The 21,759-nt window shown below is 39.2% G+C and overlaps 1 protein-coding gene across 5 annotated transcripts in view; it reads left to right on the top strand.

The window, feature by feature from the left end:
- LOC149834637 (helicase-like transcription factor CHR28) overlaps window positions 1-18,335 on the top strand; it is a 32,391-nt gene extending 14,056 nt beyond the window's left edge. For 2 of the 5 annotated variants that reach the window (XR_016432796.1, XR_016432795.1), the window contains 4 exons: window positions 16,623-16,832; window positions 16,984-17,135; window positions 17,264-17,346; window positions 17,819-17,913. Coding sequence is in view for 3 of the 5 variants with exons in the window: in XM_090011509.1 (XP_089867635.1) it covers window positions 16,623-16,832; window positions 17,819-17,923 (315 nt within the window). In the remaining 2 variants the exon portion in view is untranslated. Of the gene's footprint in view, window positions 1-16,622; window positions 16,833-16,983; window positions 17,136-17,263; window positions 17,347-17,818 lie in introns of all 5 variants that reach the window. The other 3 variants (XM_090011509.1, XM_090011511.1, XM_090011510.1) reach the window with 2 other exon arrangements.
- Window positions 18,336-21,759: the final 3,424 nt, after the last annotated feature.

Below are 21,759 nucleotides of genomic sequence, written 5' to 3'. Positions count from 1 at the left end.
TGCGGGTGCGGGTGCGTGTGCGGGTGCAGGTGCGGGTGCGGGGGTGCGGCAAAAATATAAAAAATTATATATATATAAAATCCAAAAGTTGGACATAAATGACCCTGGGTGCATTGACTGCACCCAGGGTCATGTTGACCGCATCAGGTGCGGGTGCGACACCTAGTTGGAGAATCCATGTGACATATAGGGCAAAAAAAATTTTCTTGGCATTTTTTTTTCAAGTCTGAAAATAGGACTAAAATGACCCTGGGTGCGTTGACCGCATCCAAGGTCGGGTTGACCGCACCCGCATCGATGCGAGTGCGGCACCCTGCTAGCCAAATCCCTGTGACAGGCTCTAGCTTTACTACGGTTATCCGAGTAGCAGGTACCACCAAACAAACTATAACTGATTTAATGAGTCATTCGCAGTTTCACATTCTGAATTAGTTCATACTTACACATGCATGGCTTAATCTTTGAGACAAGCATATGACTACTGGCAGGATCAACCAGGTAGCATCCGTCGTAAACATCGCTGCACTGGCCCGAAGGCCGCGCAACTGCGAAGCGTCATCCATCGATTCCGACATTGAAAATATCAGTGCAGTAAGGAGAGTTGTTTCGACTCCCCACCTGATCCAACAGATACCGAACATCTGAAAGTTCACATAGCGGCAAGGGGAGGGGCCGAGCCCCCTCCCTATGCTTCCTATTGGCAGGGGAGGGGCCGAGCCCCTCCCTGCGCTCTCTGTGTGCAGGGGAGGGGCCAAACCCCCTCTCTGTCCTCCCTCTTTGTGCAGGGGGGCGAGCCCCCTCCCTGCGCCCTCTTTGTGCAGTGGAGGGGTCAAAGAGGAAAGCAAAGAGAGTCGGAGAGGAGAGCAGAGAGATTCAGAGAGGATAGAGCGTACCTGAGGAGGAGAGGTTCGGTGGAGCGGTCGGCAGCGGGGTCCGACGGAGAAGAGGAAGGGAGGATTAGGGCAAAAATTTGCCCTAATCCTCCCTTCGGCAGCACATTTATCGGGTGATTTTTTTTTAAAGTTTAAAAAAAGACACAAATGACCTTGGGTGCGTTGACCACACCCAGGGTCCGGTTGACCACACCGGGTGCCGCACCCGCGTCGTGCGTTACCCGTTTTGCCGAGTCCCTGTGACAAAGGTTTTGACAATCATTCATGAAATTTTGGTGCATTTGGGTTGTTAATTTTAAAATTTCTTAAGAACTGCTTAGACAACACAATCGTGTGATCAGGAACATGTTTTTGACTAAACAAGCCATATAGATCATACACACAAGGCTTAATCTGCAAATGAAAATAAATCAAGAGTAAAAAACAGGTGGTTTCTACTAGAGAGTACATTACAGTCAATTGTAGCCAATATTTCCCTATTTCTAGTATCTAGATTATTTATATAATTGTCACAGGTGTCAATGATATTTTAAGAATATCATGCTATTATCAATATAATTCAAAATCTTATTTAAAAGGGAAAATATTGCTGTATTTTCAAAATATCATGGTAGACCACTATATGTTAGTATTTTTACATTTTTATTTCTCTTATACTTTAAGTTTGTTTTTTCCTTAATCCTTCTCATGCTTTAAAACCTTCTTTATCTTTTCTTTACTTTTTTTGCAAAAAAGCCAAATTCTATTCTTTTCTTACTCTTTATTTTATTTGTATATTTTTTTAAATGAAAAGATTTTCTCGAGCTTAATAGAAAATTTTATTGTGAGCTATATATATATATATATATATATAGAGAGAGAGAGAGAGAGAGAGAGAGAGAAAGAGAGAGAGCAATGATAAACGCATCTTACTGGCTCAGATCAAGTAAAAAAAGACCTCCATGTTGGACATTATGGGTTAAGGGTCCAACCCACAGTGTGACCCGGTTTGACAACCATTAGTGGGTCACATTAGTGGCCACATAATGGGGTTAGTGGGTGGGAGTTACGTGAATGTGTAGAGACCACATTCACGTAACTGCCTTATTCTCCCATTATATAAAAGGGTTAGGAGGCTATGAAGATAATGAGTGATTTGTTAAAATATAAATTTGTACATATATATATATATATAATAATAATAATATTATATTATTATATATATATACATTTTTCATTTCTTTCTTTTCTGTAATTTTTTTTCTTTATTTTTATTTTTTGTCTTTATGTCATCTAGTTCAGTTTGAACTGGAATGACTCTTGCTAGTCAAGTCCTGTCTAGACTTGACTAGCAATAGAGCTGTGTGTCCAACAGCTCTATTGAGTCCTCTTTCAGTTGTGTATATAAAGGGGTGCAGCCCCTCTTGTATTTCATTCCAATGCTTATTAAGCAATTGGTTTTTCATATGAATTGTAGAAAGAAGCACCGAACCCTAGGTAGAGAGAGAGAGAGAGAGAGAGAGACGGCTGCACAGATAAAACACGTTAACTTCATTATTAGGGCTTCTCTCTATGTTAAATAGAGAGAGGCTAAAAAGAATAATTACATCTAAGTCCATTATGAAAACATAATTTCAAATAGCCTGTAATATAAAAAGACTTAACTTAAAACCACCTATTCTCAACAATATCAAATAAACTTAAAACTTAAAACCTCTTAATCTCAACACTCCCCCTCAAGATGGAGCATAGATATCAATCATGCTCAGCTTGTCACAACATTTTGAGAAATTTGGTCTCGCCAGGGCTATGGTAAAAACATCCGCTACTTGATCTTCGGAAGATACATGATCGGTGCAGATATATCCAGCTTGAACCAAGTCACGAACATAGTGACAGTCAACTTCAATATGTTTAGTCCTTTCATGAAACACTGGGTTGTTGGCAATATAAGTAGCAACCTTATTGTCACACATCATCAACATAGGTAGGGATACTTTCTCCTGAAGCTCGGTCAAGACTGATTTTACCCACATAATCTCCGCTGCAGTCTGGGCCATTGCTCGGTATTCAGATTCAACACTCGACCTGGCTACAACGGTTTGTTTCTTACTCCTCCAGGTAATAAGATTTCCTCCCACAAACACACAAAATCCAGATGTTGACTTCCTATCTTCAACAGATCCTGCGTAATCTGCGTCAGTGTAAGCAACAACGTCCAAAGATGAATTTCATTTAAACAACAAACCTTTACCAGGAGATGACTTTAAATACCGAAGAACCATCATAGCTGCATCCCAGTGAACTTTTGTAGGTTTGTCCATGAACTGACTGATTTTACTCACGGCTAATGAAATGTCAGGTCTAGTAACAGTCACATATAGCAACTTACCCACCAAGGATCTAAAGCTGGCACTATCCACATAGTCAGACTTCTCATCGAACATGTGAGTTTTGGGATCCATTGGAATATTAGCTGGCTTAGCTCCTAGCATTCTAGTCTCTTTTAATAAGTCCAACACATACTTTCTTTGAGACAACACTAAGCCCTCTTTGTTTCTTGCAACCTCGATACCCAGAAAATATCGAAGGTGACCAAGATCTTTAGTAACAAAGTGTTTCTGAAGATGATCTTTTGTTGCAGAAATATCTTGGGCACTGCTCCCTGTTAATATGATGTCATCGACATATACCACCATAACAACAATTCCAGTACTGGTTTTCTTGATAAACAAAAAGTGATATGAAGCTGACCTGACAAATCCAAAGCTCGACATTACCTCAAATAATTTATGAAACCATGCCCGCGGACTCTGCTTCAGGCCATACATAGCCTTCTTCAACTTGCACACCTTCTGACACTCCCCCTGAACCTCAAAGCCTGGGGTTGTTGCATATAGACAGTTTCATGCAAGTCCCCATACAAAAAGACATTCTTGACATCCAACTGAAACATGGGCCATCCATGGTGCACAACAACAGAAAGAACGAGACAAATAGTGCCAAGACGAGCTACTGGGGAGAAAGTTTAAAAAAAGTCAACACCATAAGTCTGAGTGTAGCCTTTTGCAACCAACCGGGCTTTGTACCGTTCAATCGACCCATCCGAGTTATATTTAATGCTATATACCCATTTGCAGCCTACAATATCTGCATCTGTGGGAGGATCAACCAAGTCCCAAGTGCCTCGAGACCAAAACCTTCCACCTCAACCACGGATGGCTATAGGTTGCAAATCAAGATCATACATCCAACCCGATAACGATGTGTCTGGTTTTCAGACTATCACACGTCAGTTTTCCACGACTACAGAGTTTTCCACACCAGAGATAAAATCTGGACAGGCTTCAAGCGACACAGGGAATAGCGTGTGTTACCATCACGCATCAACCACTACGACAACCAGTAGCAGTACTCAACACAGAATCCCTCGACAAACAAAATTCCCACAAACACAATATTTTCCCACACTGCAGGGGATCACGCCTGCTGCTTCCAAAAAAAAAAAATAGATTAACATGCTGCTTTCACAACACACACGTTCTAGCCAAAAGATCACGACACAGCAGGGAATCACGGTTGCTGATATTCATCTTTTGAAATCGAACAACTAAATAGGATCTGAGACGAACTCAATACTCAGATTCACGACCAACAATAATATGAGCACGCAAAAACTAGAAATCACGTCAGCTGCTCACCAAATAGAATCTGAGATGAACTCACCATCCAGTTTCACAACTAGCGATAACTTGAGCACACAGAAAAATAGAACTTCACGACAGCTACTCCCAGCCATATAATCACAGAAACCACGATAATAAAAGAACTCGGCAACAAAACAATGCAGGAAATCACGGCATCACGACAGAGATACAACTCAGCAAGAATCACGGCAGGGAATCACAGCAAGGAATCACAACATCACAACAGGAAATCACGGCAGGGATAAAAAACTCGGCAACAGGGAATCACAAAAAAAAAGAGCTACCAGAACTGCAGGGGGTCACACATCCTGCTTCCTTTTAGATCTGATAACAGATCTTACACAGAAATCTAACCAGCTGACCTTATTAACAAAAGCTTTTCGATCACGCTCCCACGATCGATGGCTCTGATACCATGTAGAAAGAAGCACCGAACCCTAGGTAGAGAGAGAGAGAGAGAAAGAGAAAAGAGAGAGAGAGGGAGAGACGACTGCACATATAAAACACGTTAACTTCATTATTAGGGCTTCTCTCTATGTTAAATAGAGAGAGGCTAAAAAGAATAATTACATCTAAGCCCATTATGAAAACATAATTTCAAATAGCCTCTAATATAAAAAGACTTAACTTAAACCCACCTATTCTCAACAATATCAAATAAACATAAAACTTAAAACCTCTTAATCTCAACATCAATAAAGAATACATTTTTATTTTTATTTTGTTTCCAGTTATACCCTTTTTAAGGGTTATGCTTTAGTGTCATTCTTGACACTTGCCCTTGTGAATCTAAGCTCGTGTTTCGAAGATCCGCATTTCATTTCATGGTATTAGAGCCGCGGAAGTATTAAATCTTAAGGAAAATCTGCCTCGGTTTTCGTGCCCATTTGCAAAAGTGTTTGCCACTTGAAGAGAAGTGTTTTATCACTTCATTGGGGAAGTTTTCACATCTTGTTGTATTATTTTTTTCTTCTTTCTTTTTCATTTTCCTTCTTGTTTCTCTTTTATCCCTATTCTTTCTCTCCTTGTAATCGATGGATGACAATGATAAAGTCACCATCATGCCTATGAAACTAAGCGACACGAACTATGTAACATGGGCTTCAATCATGAAGCACCATATATGGAGAAAAGGCCTATGGGAGATTGTGGATGGTTCCGATTCGGAACCTAAGCTATCTCTTACTAAAAAGGAGGGAGATAAAGCGATCCCTCTATCGGAAGAAGAGAAAATCAAGGCTATTGCCTCATACGAGAAGAAATGGAAAGAATGGAGAATATCTCATGCGAAGATAATGTCATAGCGTTGACATTAAAAAATGCTCAAGTCTTGCCAAATTTGATCATGCTGATAAGGCATGGGAATACCTTAAGAATATGTATTCCCTTAAAGATATTGCACATGTGTGCAACCTCCAAGAAAAAGTTCGAATGATGACACAAGGAGACAAAACTATTCGTGAATATTACAATGGGTTGTCCGAACTTTGGGAAGAACTTTCACTTTTAGAACCAAAGTGGCATTGTGCCGAAGACATCGAGCTTCGTCAGAAACAACTTGATGCTGAACATTTTTACCAGTTTATCACTGGATTAAGGCCGGAATTCGAAACCACTAAATCGGCTCTACTTCACCAGGGAAAAATTCTTTCTATTGTTGAAACTATTGAAGAGTTAACAATGGAAGAAAATCGTCTCCGGAAAGGTTCTTTAAAAATTGAAGATGATTCTGTTTTAGCCGTGTCTAAACCAGGGAATCATGTTCGATCATATAGGCCTCCTCACTTTAACCGACAAAATGGTGACTATGATAAGAAGAAAGTTATTTGTCATCACTGTCATGAACCGGGACACTACATGCCACAATGTCCCAAACTTAAGGAGCTGAGAGAAAAAAGAGCTGCAATTGCTGGATCGGAGCCTAAAGATCAGGATGCACTAGTTTTCCTGGCCCAACTAATGGAGATTCTTCAGCCTCTCATCAAAGGTGTCTCTTCCTCATCTGAAGCTTCAACCGGCGCAGAAACCTCATCTTTTTCTGATTTAGGTAAAATTTCTTGGCTCCTTGACTCTGGTGCATCTTTTCATATGACCCCAAATAATCAAAGTCTATCCAAATGTGTTAAAAATAAAACAAGTGTGTCAAAGGTCTTTACTGCTGATGGGACTTCTCTTGAAATAGAAGGAATAGGAAATTTTGAAAAAAATTATAAAACAAAGAAATTTTCTATTCCAGAAATTAGACATGTTCCCAAATTAAATTTAAATCTTTTATCTGTATCTCAAATTTCTGATTATGGGTGTAATATTTCTTTTTCTTCTCATGGTTGTTGGGTACAGGATCGCTAGTCAGGCAAGCTGATTGGGGAAGGCCATAGAGAAGGAGGACTCTATTACATGGATTTTTTGGAAATGCCGAAGAAAGCTTTTTGTTATAATATTCAAAAAATAGAGTTGGAACTGTGGCATAAGAGACTTGGTCACCCACATATAGCCAAAATCCAACATTTTCCAAATCTAGGGAAATTTCGTAACTCTAAATCATTAGATTGTAAAGATTGTATTCTCGGCAAAATGAAAAGATTACCATTTTAGAACAAAACCTTTTTCTCTTAAAGACCACTTAAATTAATACACTCGGATGTTTGGGGCCCTGCACCAGTAATTTCTAAAGGAGGATTTGTTTACTATGTTATTTTTGTCGATGATTTCTCCCGACATACGTGGATGTACTTTCTCAAACATAAGTCTGAAGTATTTTCATACTTTCAAACTTTTCATAATATGGTTAAAAACAAGTTTCAAAATGATATTACTATTTTTCGCACAGATTCAGGGGGAGAGTTTTTATCCACAGATTTTCAAAATTATCTTAAATTGCATGGCATCACACATCAAAGATCTTGTCCTTATACACCTTAACAAAATGGACTGGCAGAACGAAAACATCGCCATATTATAGAAACCACTAGGACTTTATTAATAGCAAATCAAGTCCCGAAAGACTTTTGGGCAGAAGCTGCCTTAACTGCCACCTATCTCATTAATAGGATGCCATCTTCTTCGTTACAAAATATCACTCCAATTGAAAAACTTATGAACATTTCTCCAGACTACTCTAGACTAAGAATATTTGGGTGCAAATGTTTCATATTTACTGACTAAAATGATAAACTTTCCCCTCGTGCGATTCCCTGTGCCTTTTTAGGATATGCTGAAAACCAGAAATGTTATAGATGTTTTGACTTCAAAAATAATAAACTATATGTGTCTAGAAATGTTTCCTTTCTTGAAAAGGAGAGCTTCTTTGATTTTAGAAAATTAAAAGACGTCGCTGAGTACTCCTTTTTGCTAGATCTAACATCAACATCTGATGAATATGACCTTGACTGTAACTTTGATGATGATCAAAGAATTATTGATCTTAATGTTGAAAATGAAGTTCATAGAGATATTAGTATTCAATATTCCAGGTGACAAGAGTCTAATCCTCCATGTGCACTTGAAAAATATTCTAACATTCCAACTAGACAATCATCCCAAGTCTCGAGGCCTCCAGGAAAGTTTGTATCATACGAGTCTTTCTCACCCACATATAGGGCAGTTATTGCATTAATTCACTCATATGAAGAACCATACACATATTTTCAAGCAAAAAATGATATCAAATGGATAGAAGCCATGAAAGCTGAATTAGATGCACTTGAAAAAGCTTCTACATGGAATATTCAAGATCTTACTCCAGGAAAGAAAACTATAGGATGTCGATGGGTTTATAAAATTAAAACCAAGAGTGATGGTACTCTTGAAAGATATAAAGCCCGTTTAGTAGCCAAAGGTTATGCCCAAGAATATGAGATTGATTATGAAGAAACCTTTGCTCCGGTGACTCGTATGACTACTGTTTGAACCTTAATTGCCTTAACTTATATAAAAAAATGGTTTATTTTTCAAATGGATGTCAAAAATGCTTTTTTAAATGGAAAGCTAGTTGAAGAAGTATACATGAAACCCCCTTCTGGTCTAAGTATTCCTAAGGGTAAAGTCCTTCGCTTAGAAAAAACTCTTTATGGACTTAAACAAGCACCAAAAGCTTGGTATGATAGGTTTAGTCGTGTTATGATTGATATTGGTTTTCAATTCTGTTTAACTGACACTGCTTTGTTTATTAAGAATTCTGATGCAGGGATCATTGTGCTTCTTCTCTACGTGGATGATATGATCATCACCAGAAGCGATAAACAAGGAGTTGAAACAATCAAAACACTTCTTAAATCTCATTTTGAAATGACTGATTTGAGCTTATTGAGATATTTTTTACGCATTGAAGTTGCTTATTCTCTTAGAGGATATTTATTATCTCAGACTAAATTTGCTTTTGCTATTGTTTCAGGTATGGTATTACTGATGATAAGAAAGTTGACACTCCAGAAGTTGTTAATGTTAAAATGAAGATTGATGATGGAGAACTTCTTGCAGACCCTACTCCTTACAGACAGCTTGTCGGGGCACTTTCCTATCTATCAATTACCAGACCAGATATAACACATGCTGTTCACACAGCAAGTTAATTTCAACATGCTCCTACTTCTGTTCATATAGGAGCAGTCATGCGTATTATCAGATACATCAAGTCCTCTATTTCATGAGAACTTTTCTTATCTTCCTCCTCTTCTCTTGATTTAATTGCATATACTGATGCTGATTGAGGAGGTGATCCCAATAACAGACACTCAACCACTGACTTTTGTGTCTTTTTAGGAGAATCATTGATCTCGTGGAGGTGTAAAAAGCAGCATAAGGTATCTCTCTCATCCACCGAAGCTTAATACAGAGCCATGACAACCACGACTATGGAAATAGTTTGGCTCCGACGACTGCTTGCTGACATGGGAGCTGAAGCAACAAAGGCTTCACAAATGTGTTGTGACAACAAAAGTGCGATCTACATTGTCAGTAACATAACATTCCACGAACACACAAAACACATCGAAATGGATTGTCACTACGTCAGAGAGGAATATCTACATGGGATAATTGATCTGCCATATGTCACTTCAGAATATCAGTTAGCAGACTTCTTTACAAAGCCTCTCGCTGCTCCCCGATTTCACTTTCTCTTAGACAAACTTTCGCTCATTGTACCGTAAGTTTGATGGGGAGTGTTAAAATGTAAAATTGTATATATATATAATTATATATATATATACATTTTTCATTTCTTTCTTTTCTGTAATTTTTTTCCTTTATTTTTATTTTTTGTCTTTATGTCATCTAGTTCAGTTTGAACTAGAATGACTGTTGCTAGTCAAGTCCTGTCCAGACTTGACTAGCAATAGAGCTGTTAGACTCACACAATCCAACAACTCTATTGAGTCCTCTTTCAGTTGTGTATATAAAGGGGTTCAGCCCCTCTTGTATTTCATTTCAATGCTTCTTAAGCAATTGGTTTTTCATATCAATAAAGAATACATTTTTATTTTTATTTTGTTTCCAGTTATACCCTTTTTAAGGGTTATGCTTTAGTGTCATTCTTGACACTTGCCTTTGTGAATCTAAGCTCGTGTTTCGAAGATCCCCATTTCATTTCATGATTCATAGAAATTATTCTGCCAAAACAATTCCATATTCTGATATCGTGGAAGGGTCCTGCTAACCGTCGACCTAAGGCCTTGGCTCATTGTGGGTGTCGACCGACTAAAGAGAACGCCGAATTCCCTACACGCAGTTGCGATCCATGGCGAATTCCGGTACGCTTCCTGCATTTTGTTTCACGGGATTTGCCAACATTGGGTTATGGGACCATGTCACGCATTTCCGCTGCACATGGCCGTGTAGGGCCTTTTCGGCATTTTCGCGACTATTGTCACTGTCCGGCGACTGTAACAGATTGAGCCTGTCTAGCTCATATGTATTCAGAAACACAGTCACCGGACACCCCCCCTTTTGACAGACTGTCGCCGTGGGGCGACAACCTTCACCGGCGACAATGCCTTTCCGTCGGTGACTGTTCGTCGTCGTGGGGCTATGACGGTTGCCGGAGTATGGAAACTGTTGCCGTGGGGCGACAGCTCTCACTGCAGGAGGCTGAGAGTTAAATCTGCGTCGTTGGGTAGCAGGAAAACTCTGTCGGCGTCGGGATCGTAGTGAGATGTCGCCGAAGGAAGGGGGTTTTTGCCGGACCGCTGGATTGCGGGCGGAGTGCGGCAAACCCCTTACCTCTTGTGCTGCTCGCAAGGAAAAAGCGGGGTTAAAAACCCCCTTTTCACCAAAACCCGTCAGCCGTCGGGTTGGGGGTTTTGGTCGATAGGCTTTTGCCAAAGAGCTACAGGTGGCAGCGGTGGCCTTGCCGGTGCCACGGGCTGCCCAACGACATCGCCAGTTTACCGGTTGCTCTGGCGACAAAAAGAAAGAAAGAAATTGTATCCTTTACCTGTCGTCGGGTTGATCGCCGTGGGCGATTTACCAGCATGGGCAGCCGTCAATCGCCGGTGGCCTTGCTGGCGTCGCTGAGGTGCCACCGGGGGTATTGGTACTCCTCTGAAGCATAGACTGCTGCCGCCATATGGGTTAGTCGGAGACGAGGGGGCTGTCGCCGGGGGAGGTGACCGTCGCCGGTTGAGCACCGACGTCGGTCGCCGTACAGCGAAATGGGTCGCTGTGGGGCGACGAAGGGTTTTCTTAGAGGAGAAACCCTTTCGGTTTCTTTGAAAACCGCAAACAGAAAACCATCGGGGTACCAGATTGGGTCCAGCAAGGTGATCCGGTGACAGACCCGATCCAAACCCATTTGGGTGGATTGGGTCTGCCATTTATTCTTGGATCTGACCCGGACCCATAATGGTTCCGGGTCTGGGTCTAATCCGGAAAGATCCGTGTCCCTCTCGGATCGGGTTAGACCCGATCCATTTAGGACCGGGTCCTACCCGGGTATATTTTGAGTCGGGTCCGATCCGGGTCTCTTTCGGACCGGGCTAGACCCGGGTCCAGTTCAGACCGGATCGGATCCAGTCTTACGTTTGATTCGGGTACTGTTTGGCTTGAACCGGATCAGGAACCTGATCCGGCCCTTTTCGGAACCGGTTCAGAGTCGTTTTTAACCAGTTGCTTCTAGTTTTTCACCGGTTTCGAGATGCTAAGAACCTGTTCTCATGGATCTATGAAGGTACAGGGATTTTGGCTTTTCGGTCATAGAGTTTTTATGAACTTTTGTTCGTATTTAGTATCGGTTCATAAGGTTTAGAACCGATTCAGACCCTTTGATGAACGGTTCAGGGCGGTTTCAGACTAGTTCATGGTGTTTTCAGACTGGTTCCTACTTGAGGACCCTGGGTTTTACCCATATGAGCATGCTTTTGTTATTTTTCATGCTTTATAATGTGGATAATGCATGACTTATGCATGTTAATTCATGTATTTTGTGTTGCTTAAGTTGTGCATGATGGTTTTAAGCATGAATTGTAACTAAATTCATGACAATTAGTTTATGTATATTAGTTGAAGCATGAACTTATATTATGTCATGAATATACATGCATTAAAATATGTGCATGAGCGTGCTCCATAATACAAATAGAATTTTTGGTAAAAGATCTTGATTGACCGATTCATGTAATCACCAAAGTGATCTGAGTCGTGTTAATTAAGAATTCTTTGGACCGTATTAAGATTCGTTATTATGATTGTGTATGAATTTATGAAACATCGATTCTACCCAAAGATAGGTCGTTGTGTTCTAAATTTACACAAGGTGTGATAGTAGATGTGTATTCCAGCCCATGAAGCATGTTCGTACCCAAAGGTACATTGCTGAATTGCCTCTGGTTACATGATCTGCTAGTTTCACCAACTGAAGTCAATTTCTTGAGAATTGAAGAGACAGAACAACTATGAGTATTGTCGTTTTCACCAAAGTGGAACGATAATGGCTCAACTAAGCTTGTCTCAGAAAAGGTGAAAATAAAGGGTTTCAATTTTACCTTTTCATCACGAGTCTCGTCTGAGCAATAATAGTAATATCTTTCCGTTTTTGTTTCTTGTTTTATCAGGTTCTTTCCTTATCAACGGTTCTAGTAATATCCCCATTTTAGACGGATCAAATTTTTTTGATTGGAAATAAATCGTATTATTCACTTTGGACTATATGGATTTAGATCTGGCCCTTAGAATTGACGAACCTCCCGCTCTTACAGATCAGAGTACAACCGATCAGAAGGTTGCCTCTGAGAAGTGAGAGCGCTCAAACAAACTTAGCCTGTTGCTTTTGCAATCTCGGGTGGCTAAGAATATTCGAGGTGCCATTCCTCACTATGGGACAGTGAAAGAATTTCTAGGAGCCATTGAGGCTTAGTTCGTCACTTCTAATAAAGCAAGGGTCAGTACGCTCATGTCCAAATTAGTGTCAATGAAATATGTTGGTGACAGTCACATCCGACAACACATTTTGAAAATAAGGAATATTGCGACTCAACAAAATGACATGAAGTTCGCCATCTCTGACTTCTTCTTAGTTCATCTGATCTTAACCTCGTTACCTACTGAGTATGGACCCTTTAAAATCTCCTACAACACACATAATGGTGAGTGGTCTTTTAGTGACCTCTTGGCCAAGTGTGTTGAATAAGAGGAGAGATTGAAGGGTGAGAGGATGCCAAGTGCACATATGGCCTCTTATAAGGATAAACAGAGGTTGAGGCCAAAGAAAAACTCATTCAAAAAGAAGAATCAGAAGAGAGCCACTGGGGAGAGTTCAAACTCTCAGGTGAAAGCTAAATCCCAGTTAGGAGACCCTTCTATAAAGTGTTTCTTCTACAAAAAGAAGGGGCATAAGAAGGTGAACTGTTTGAAGTAAAAGAAGTGACTCGAAAATAAAGGTAATAAGTCATTCGTTTCTCATGAGTGCAATTTAATTCACGTTCCATTGCATAGTTGGTGGATTGATTCTGGTGTCACGGTGCACATTGCCAACTCTTTGCAGGCATTTCTGAGCAAAAGGGAACCAACGGAGCATGAAAGAAGCATCTTCTAAGGAAATAAGATGCGTTCACATGTCAAGAGCATTGGGACCTGCATAATTATGTTGGAGTCAGGATTTATATTGGATTTGGTCGATACATTTTATGTTTCATCTTATAGTCGGAACCTAATTTTAATTTCAAAACTTGATAAGTTTGGTTTTGCTTTTAAATTTGAAAAATCTGAACTTATTATTATGAAAAATTCAATGAATATAGATTCTGCATATATGTGTGATGGTTTGTATCGATTAAGAACCAAATTCCAAATTCGGGAATCTCACTCCATTGAGAACACAATGATTGACAATAAACATGGCCTAAAGGATGATCAATCCTATTTGCTTTAGCATCGGAGGTTAGGACATATCTCGAAAGAGAGTTCAAAGACTCGTGAAAGAGGGAATCCTCGGATCCCTTGATTTTACGAATATAGAGCCATGTGTTGACTGCATAAAGGCTAAGCAGTCTAACACATATAAAAAAGATGCCAAACGCAGCAATGAAAAGTTAGAAATAGTGCATACGGATGTGTGCGTCTCTTTTTCATCGTGTTATACAGGTGAAAAATATTTTGTCACCTTTATAGACGATTACTCACGGTATATGTATCTCTACTTATTATCTGAAAAATCAGAGGTCTTTCAGGTTTTTAAGGACTGTTCTCAGGATGATATTGCGAAAGCTCAGATGGATGTTGTCCCATATGCTTTGGCAGTTAGGAGTTTGTAGTACGCGCAGACCTGCACTCGACCTGATATAGCATTTGCTGTGGGAATGCTTGGTAGATATCAGTCAAATCCAGGCATTGTGCACTGGAAGGCAGCGAAGAAGGTTACGCACTATTTACAAGAAACAAAAGACTATATGTTGACCTACAGGAAAGCTGATCACCTAGAGGTCGTTAGATACTCTGATGCGGACTTAGGAGGGTGTATTGACAGTAGAAAATCTACTACTGGATACATTTTCCTTCTAGCGGGTGGTGCTGTCTCATGGAGAAGTGGAAAGCAGTCTACCACTGCTGCTCATACCATAGAAGCAGAATTTATTTCTCTATATGAGACTTCGTCACATGCCATTTGGATAAGAAACTTCATTATGGTTCTTAGTATAGTGGACTCTATTGAGAGACTACTAAAAATCTTTTGTGATAACGAAGCAGCCATGTCCTTTTCAAATAACAACAAGAGCCCAACATCGTGTCGACACATGGAGTTAAAATATTTTGTTGTTAAAGAAAGGACTGAGAATCATCTAGTATGTATTGATACAATTGGGACGAATGAAATGACTGCGGATCCCCTTACTAAAGGGCTAGCACCGGGATTGTATTCCCAACATGTAAAGGGGATGAGTCTTTTTTATTCCTTCTGATGTATGACAATACATTATGTGATCACATTTGTGTTTATGTTTTTGATTCTCTAAGGTTTTGTGTTATTGTTGATTTTGTATAAAGAATCTCTCATATGGGTTAGAGTGAATAGCAAAATAATAATATTAAAGGACCAATAGAATAGGTGAGAGACCAACCTATTCATAAATGTAATTTTCTACATGCCTAAGCACTGAAGGTGAATTGTAGTGTAGTACATGAGAATATGACACAGAGTTACCGGAAGCGCCTAGGCAAAAGGGGAAGCGCAAAACGTCGCGCTTCCGAAGCATAAGGGGAAGCGTCCCCCTTTTTTGGGAAGCGTGTTTCCTTTTTTTGGGGAAGCGCGCTTCCCTTTTATGGGAAGCGCATCCCCCTTTTATGGGAAACACGCTTCCCATAAATGGGAAGCGCGCTTCCCCCACGCTTCGCCATTTTTTTCATTTTTTTCGCTTCCCCCTCGCTTCCTAGGTCGTTTTCGGTTCGCTTCCTAGGTCGCTTCCGAGACAGTTCAGAATTTTCTTCTAAGTGGTCCCACGCTTCCCCGCTTCCTAAATTTTTGAAAGTGCCTCGCTTCCCGCTCCCGCTTCCCGCTTCCTCGACTGGTAACTCTGATATGACATTTCATAAAGGAGTGTTTATATCCATGACTCATAAGATTCATCCTTATGATAAAGGGTGACATGTAAACCCACATGAAGAGTTAAATCGAGATAACGGTATACACCTCGATTTAGTACACTTTTGGTGTCAATGGGTCAAGTGGAAAAATCTTGGACATTATGGGTTAAGGGTCCAACCCACAGTGTGACCCAGTTTGACAACCATTAGTAGGTCACATTAGTGGCCACATAATGGGGTTAGTGGGTGAGAGTTACGTGAATGTGGAGAGACCACATTCACGTAACTGCCTTATTCTCTCATTATATAAAGGGGTTAAGAGTATAAAGGGGTTAGGAGGCTATGAAGATAATGAGTGATTCATAACAATTATCCTGCCAAAACAATTCCATATTCTGATATCGTGGAAGGGTCCTGCTCACCGTCGACCTAAGGCCTGGGCTCATTATGGGTGTCGACCGGCTGGGGAGAACGCCAAATTCCTTACACGCAATTGCGATCCATGGCGAATTCAAGTACGCTTCCTGCGTTTTGTTTCACAGGATTTGCCAACACTCCAGTTATAATTTTTTCCTAACAAGTGACATAACTATGGGCTTATCTTTGCTATTATTGAAAGTATCGTACTATTTAGTATTCCCATTGATTGTGGATCTGATTGTATAGATGTAGCCTATATCATGTTTTTAGTGGGGTACATGTATTGGATTAAGGGGTTTTGATGCTTGTATGAGTTTTCAAAAGAATCTACAAATCAATGCAGCACGTCGAAATTTTATAAAATGATTTTCACATCAATTCAATTCGATTCAAAAATAATTTTTAGTAATCAAACCATTGGTGAGCATGTCTACAGTGTCTGATGAGTCAATAATGCCTGCAACTTTGACTTTCTACTAGATAGTATGGTACACTCAGAAGTAGCAAAAATGAACTTTACCTTTGTGTGTGTGTGTGTGTGTGATGAGTAGTAGCACACATTCCCCACATTAACTAAATGTAGTTCTCATAGTTACATGGTCTTTTATAGGTTTCAGTTATGATTATGTCACTGAAGGCTGCGAGTCTTGGTCTCAATATGGTTGCTGCTTGTCATGTTCTTCTTCTGGATCTCTGGTGGAATCCTACTACTGAAGATCAGGCTATTGATAGAGCACATAGAATTGGTCAAACTCGACCTGTTTCTGTTACTCGGTTGACTGTCAAAGGCACGGTTGAAGACCGCATATTAGCCCTTCAGGTATTGGGGTTCAAATCTTGTGTTTTAAAATTCTATTTCCTGCTTGTTCTGTGATTGATGTCATGGGAAATCATTGATACTTTATGGTCTTGTGAGCTCAAATGAGAAATGGGCAGTATGTTTATTGGTTAAATTCTTCATGCAATGTCAGCCATATTGGTTAAATTCTTCATGCAATATCAGCCATTTGGATCATGTTTTGCACGTGGGACTTCTTTGTTGTCCCTTCCAACATTTGATGATTCATAAAAGTTCCATCATCTGCATTTCAGAGTGTTGTCTCATATGGCTGGTTAAGAGAAGGTATGTGATGTCATGGTCATTCATGCTCAATTCAGAGAAGGATATGTGTCATTAATTCAAATTTTTATCTTCTGTACCATTTTACTTTCATGGACCTTCAGAGCAGTACTTGTCCCCTTTTGTACCAGGTCCAGAACATCAAATTTTTTTGTTTGAAATAGTGCTCCAGACCTGCATGGAAGGTACAAGTGTTAGTTTTGCTCCCTGGCAGGTATAATGTCATTCCTGATTATCAGAAGCGTGGATCTTATTGTCCATAATTCTTTGAGGCAGTAGCAGATAAAGTTTCAGCTGATTACCCATGCTTATAATTTCATTGTACTTTTGGTATTAAAAGATTACACACGAGACTTTATAAACCATCACATGATTTGATGTAGTTCCAAGGGTTCTGCAATGTTGTTGGCATGCCAAAGTTTCAGTGGTTGTGTAGTTTGTCATTCAGGAACTTTGCTTGCTGCTTTCCTTTATTTTTTTTCGTTCTCCAATTTCTGATATGACACCTGCATTTATTATTTATTTTCTGAGTACCTCTTGGGTGAATATGATTGTGTTACTGTCTTCATCATTTTGCACACAATTAATTTACTTCCTCACCCCTTGTCCAGGTGTTATATGCACTCATTGCATATGCACTTTTTTTATGCTATGTAGTTAAGCATGCTCTCTTGCTAAATTACCAGGAAAAGAAAAGAATGATGGTTGCATCTGCGTTTGGAGAATATGAAACAGGTAGCAGACAAACTCGGCTTACTGAGGAAGATTTGAACTATTTGTTTATGGCCTAAAGATTAAGAAGCATTATTTTATGCTTGGCCATACTATGGTGTTCGCCATCTCCCAAAGTCATATTGCAGTGGCTACCTTCTAGATTATTGAAACGGATTGGCCAAGCACTCAAGTTTTTCAGTCCTGCTAGTACATATTAACCGGTTTCACAGTTTTGAGATTGGCATTGACATAAAAAAGATCAGATACATGACAGGTAATGGTAACATTGGGAAGGTTAGGTAAGTTGGCATTTTCTCTTTATAGAATTTGTAAATCTGCATATGTTTGTACATAGAATGCCAGAGGGTCCAATGGGGAAAGGTTTAACAAAAATGTACAGGTGGGAATTGCATTACACCAATTGACGTGCTATATTTGGTAATATTGTTTTATTGATTATAATCATAAAAATCTCATGTTGATATGTCATTTGTGGACTTATTATCATTAGGTTATCAATGTTTTGCTCCCACTTACTGTGGAGAGATTCTTTGCATTAGAAGCCCTCCAAGCACCAATGGGTGTCAGGGCCAGTGCTCTTTTTTCTTTTCTTTTTGTTCCAGACCTGATAAAACCAAGCATAAAATCAGCCATATATTTATTGGTCAGCTTGATTACCTGATTACAAAAAACAAGAAAAATAAAATAGCTTTTAAATGAATTAAGTCAGGTCCTTGCCAGGTTTTGATTTGATATAGTCTGATTACCTTGCTCGATGGGTCAAATGATCTGATTTTTTTTTTCAAAAATAAGTAGGTTATAAGCTGTGCTTTATGCTTCTGGGTGTGTAGATGGGATAATGTTTGATACTCTCATGGGTTCCGACCCCAAGTGAAAATTTCTAATATTTTTCCCCTCACATCACATTTGGCTTAGTAGCTTCTAATGTGTACATTGGATTTCCCAGGGTTTAAAAATCAACGAAGTACAATTTACTGAATTTCAACTCTAACAAAAATTGTATTTTTATGTCAAAAAATGCAATTCAAGGATTGATTCTGACTATTTGGTTGGACCGTATTGAACACATTCATGGGGTTAGATTTGGTCAAAACAACCCACCTGTTGTGAGTTTCAATTGGGGGATTTGGAAACTGTTGGATTTTTGCTCCAAACTACCTAACTTTAGGTTCTATTTTTTTCAATTTTTTCTATGTATGTGGGTGTAGTGTTTCCTACTGAAGTTTAGTCCCATATTGAAAGTTGTAGGAAATTTCTTTGTCCTTATATAGGAGGATTGTGCCATAGAGGGCATTTTTGATCTTGAATTACAAATAATATATATTTATATTTGAATTTGGGTTTGAGTTTCAGTTTGCAGATTTAGACATGGACACGACCTGGCTCAATATGGTCTAGTCTGGTCTGGCTAGGCTTTAACCTTTTTGGCACTTGGGCGGTTTTGATCCCAAGTCCATATATGTTCGTTGACCAAGCCATAATGTTATGCTTTATCTCTTTTGGATCAGGTCAGATATTATCCAAACCGACTTGCATGGCCATTAAGACCCAAACGTTTCAAGATCCATCACCCTTATCCTTGGACTTGTTGACTTTTGACTCAATCAAGGTTGACCTTGGACCTTTCAGGGTTGTTTTAGTTTAGTTTTAGCTCTCTCCTTAGACTAGCTGTTTTGGGCATTCATGAATAGCCATAATGGCTAGATGTTTTTTGCTTAAAGACCCTTTAATGGGGGTTTGAGGTCTATATAAACCCAGCTCCTCCTCATTTCTCATCCCTCACTATTCTCTCCTCTCTATCTCTATCTCGAGCTTTGCTCTCCTCTCTCTCTCATTTTGATGTCTCTCTCTCTCTTAGGTTAGACCAAAATTCATGTAGAGATTCAGATCTGGTTAGCCCAGATCCAACCCTGCTTCGGATGCAGATTCAGTTGTGGTTAGGATCTAAATTTGGCTATAGTTTGGATCTCTATCTGGGATCTAGATTCGTTATAGTTTGAATCTTTATTTAGGATCCAGATCCGGTTGTTGTTCAAACCCATATCCAGATGTGGTTTGAATCTGGACCTAGTTATTGTTAGAATCCATATTCAAACCCATGATTTATATCTGATTAAACCTAGTCAAGTCAAGTGGCTGTTAAAGGTGGTTCATGTAGTGGTTGTTGGGCTCACCCAGTATAGGTTGTGGTTCAATCATTCGTGAGAAGGAAAAAACTTGGTTGTATTCTGGGAGCGTAGTTGCACGAATACCCATTGCACCAAGGACTTGATCTTAAGTGGGGCAATTATCGCTTGAAAGACAACACATTTACGCATGCCTCCGAGCTCACTCGTTCAATCTTAGTTGCTTGACCCACTAAATAAGGTATAATTTTCAATAATTTTTAAGTGATAATTCTGCAAATGGCAAATGTGAAGGTTAGAAACCAGGAGCTGCATAAGTTGTCCTAGTTTGATGGCACAAATTTCAAATGATTGCAACACAAGGTGTTCATTTTTTTCACGATTGCAAAAGTGGTGTACGTGCTCACAGAAGACTATGCAGAAGAATGGAAGGACAAAACCATTGCTGAAAATCACAGGATACTAAAGTGAAAACATGATAACTTCGTGTGTCATGGACACATACTGAATGCACTCTCTGACACCTTATTCGACCTCTACTCATAAGTCAGTACTGCAAAGAATTTATGAAAAGCCCTTAAAAGCAAGTATAAAATGAAGAATGCAGGAAATCGTAAGTTTTTTGTTAACAAGTATATGAATTTCAAATTCTTCGATGATAAGTCACTGCTACCTCAAGTCTATGAGATGCAGATCTTGAGTAATCAGATCAAGTCTGAGGGTATGAACATTGATGAATGATTCCAGGTGGCTGTAATTATTGGGAGATTGTTTTCATCTTGGAAAGATTATCAAAATGAATTGAAATATAAGAATTAAGAGTTTACCTTAGAAAAACTTCTTTAACATCTTAGAATCGAGGAGAAAGCTCGATCTCAAGATAAGAAATATGATATGAAAGAAGCCCGTGCTAAGGTAAATATGGTTGAACACAAACTAAGGTTCAAACTTGGACTTAAGAGCAAGAACAAGAATTCTAAATTTGATGCTAAAAAGAGAAAAAACGGTTTCTTACTATACTTGTGGAAAATCGGATAACTATGTGAGAGAATGCCGACATAGAAAGAAATTCTAAGGCAATAAAGCTAGTAAACCCGATGACGACCTGGTGGTTGTAGTTAGTGAGATATTCATGATTAATTCAGATAAATGATGATACATGAATTCTGAATCAACGATCCTCTCATGCAATGATAGAAGTATGTTCAAAACATACAAAACCGTGAGAGAAGACCATATGATATATATGAGAGATAAACATGAAGCTAAAGTTCATGAAAAAAGAAGTGTGAAACTTCACTTCACCTTTGCGAATGTTTAACCCTCCAAAATGTGTATCACGTACTTATTGTCACAAAAAATATTGTATATATGTATCTGCTTACAACTCTTGGTTTCAAAGTTGTAATGGAATTCAACAATATTATTGTCGAAGAACCACAAGTTTGTAGGTAAAGGTTATGCTACCAATGGGTTGTTCAAAGTAAATTTGGGTAATAAAGTTGATTCTTCTTCTTTTATATGCTTTACTTATATGATTTATGATATGCTAGATTAGGATATGTAAATTATAAATCTTTAAGAAGCATGGGTAACTTAGGACTTATTCCTAAATGCAAAATTGAACATCTTAGAAAATGTAATGTTTGTATTAAAGCAAAGTTTGCGAGAAAGATATTTCAGAGTATCGAAAGAACTTCTAAATTATTAGATTTAATACATAGTGATGTATGCGATTTAAAAAATACTCTAACTTGTGGGAGTAA

This window comes from Nuphar pumila, chromosome 6, assembly GCF_984573655.1.
Source record: "Nuphar pumila chromosome 6, dmNupPumi1.hap1.1, whole genome shotgun sequence".
NCBI classification, from domain to species: domain Eukaryota; kingdom Viridiplantae; phylum Streptophyta; class Magnoliopsida; order Nymphaeales; family Nymphaeaceae; genus Nuphar; species Nuphar pumila.
This window is presented reverse-complemented; position numbering and strand designations above follow the sequence as displayed.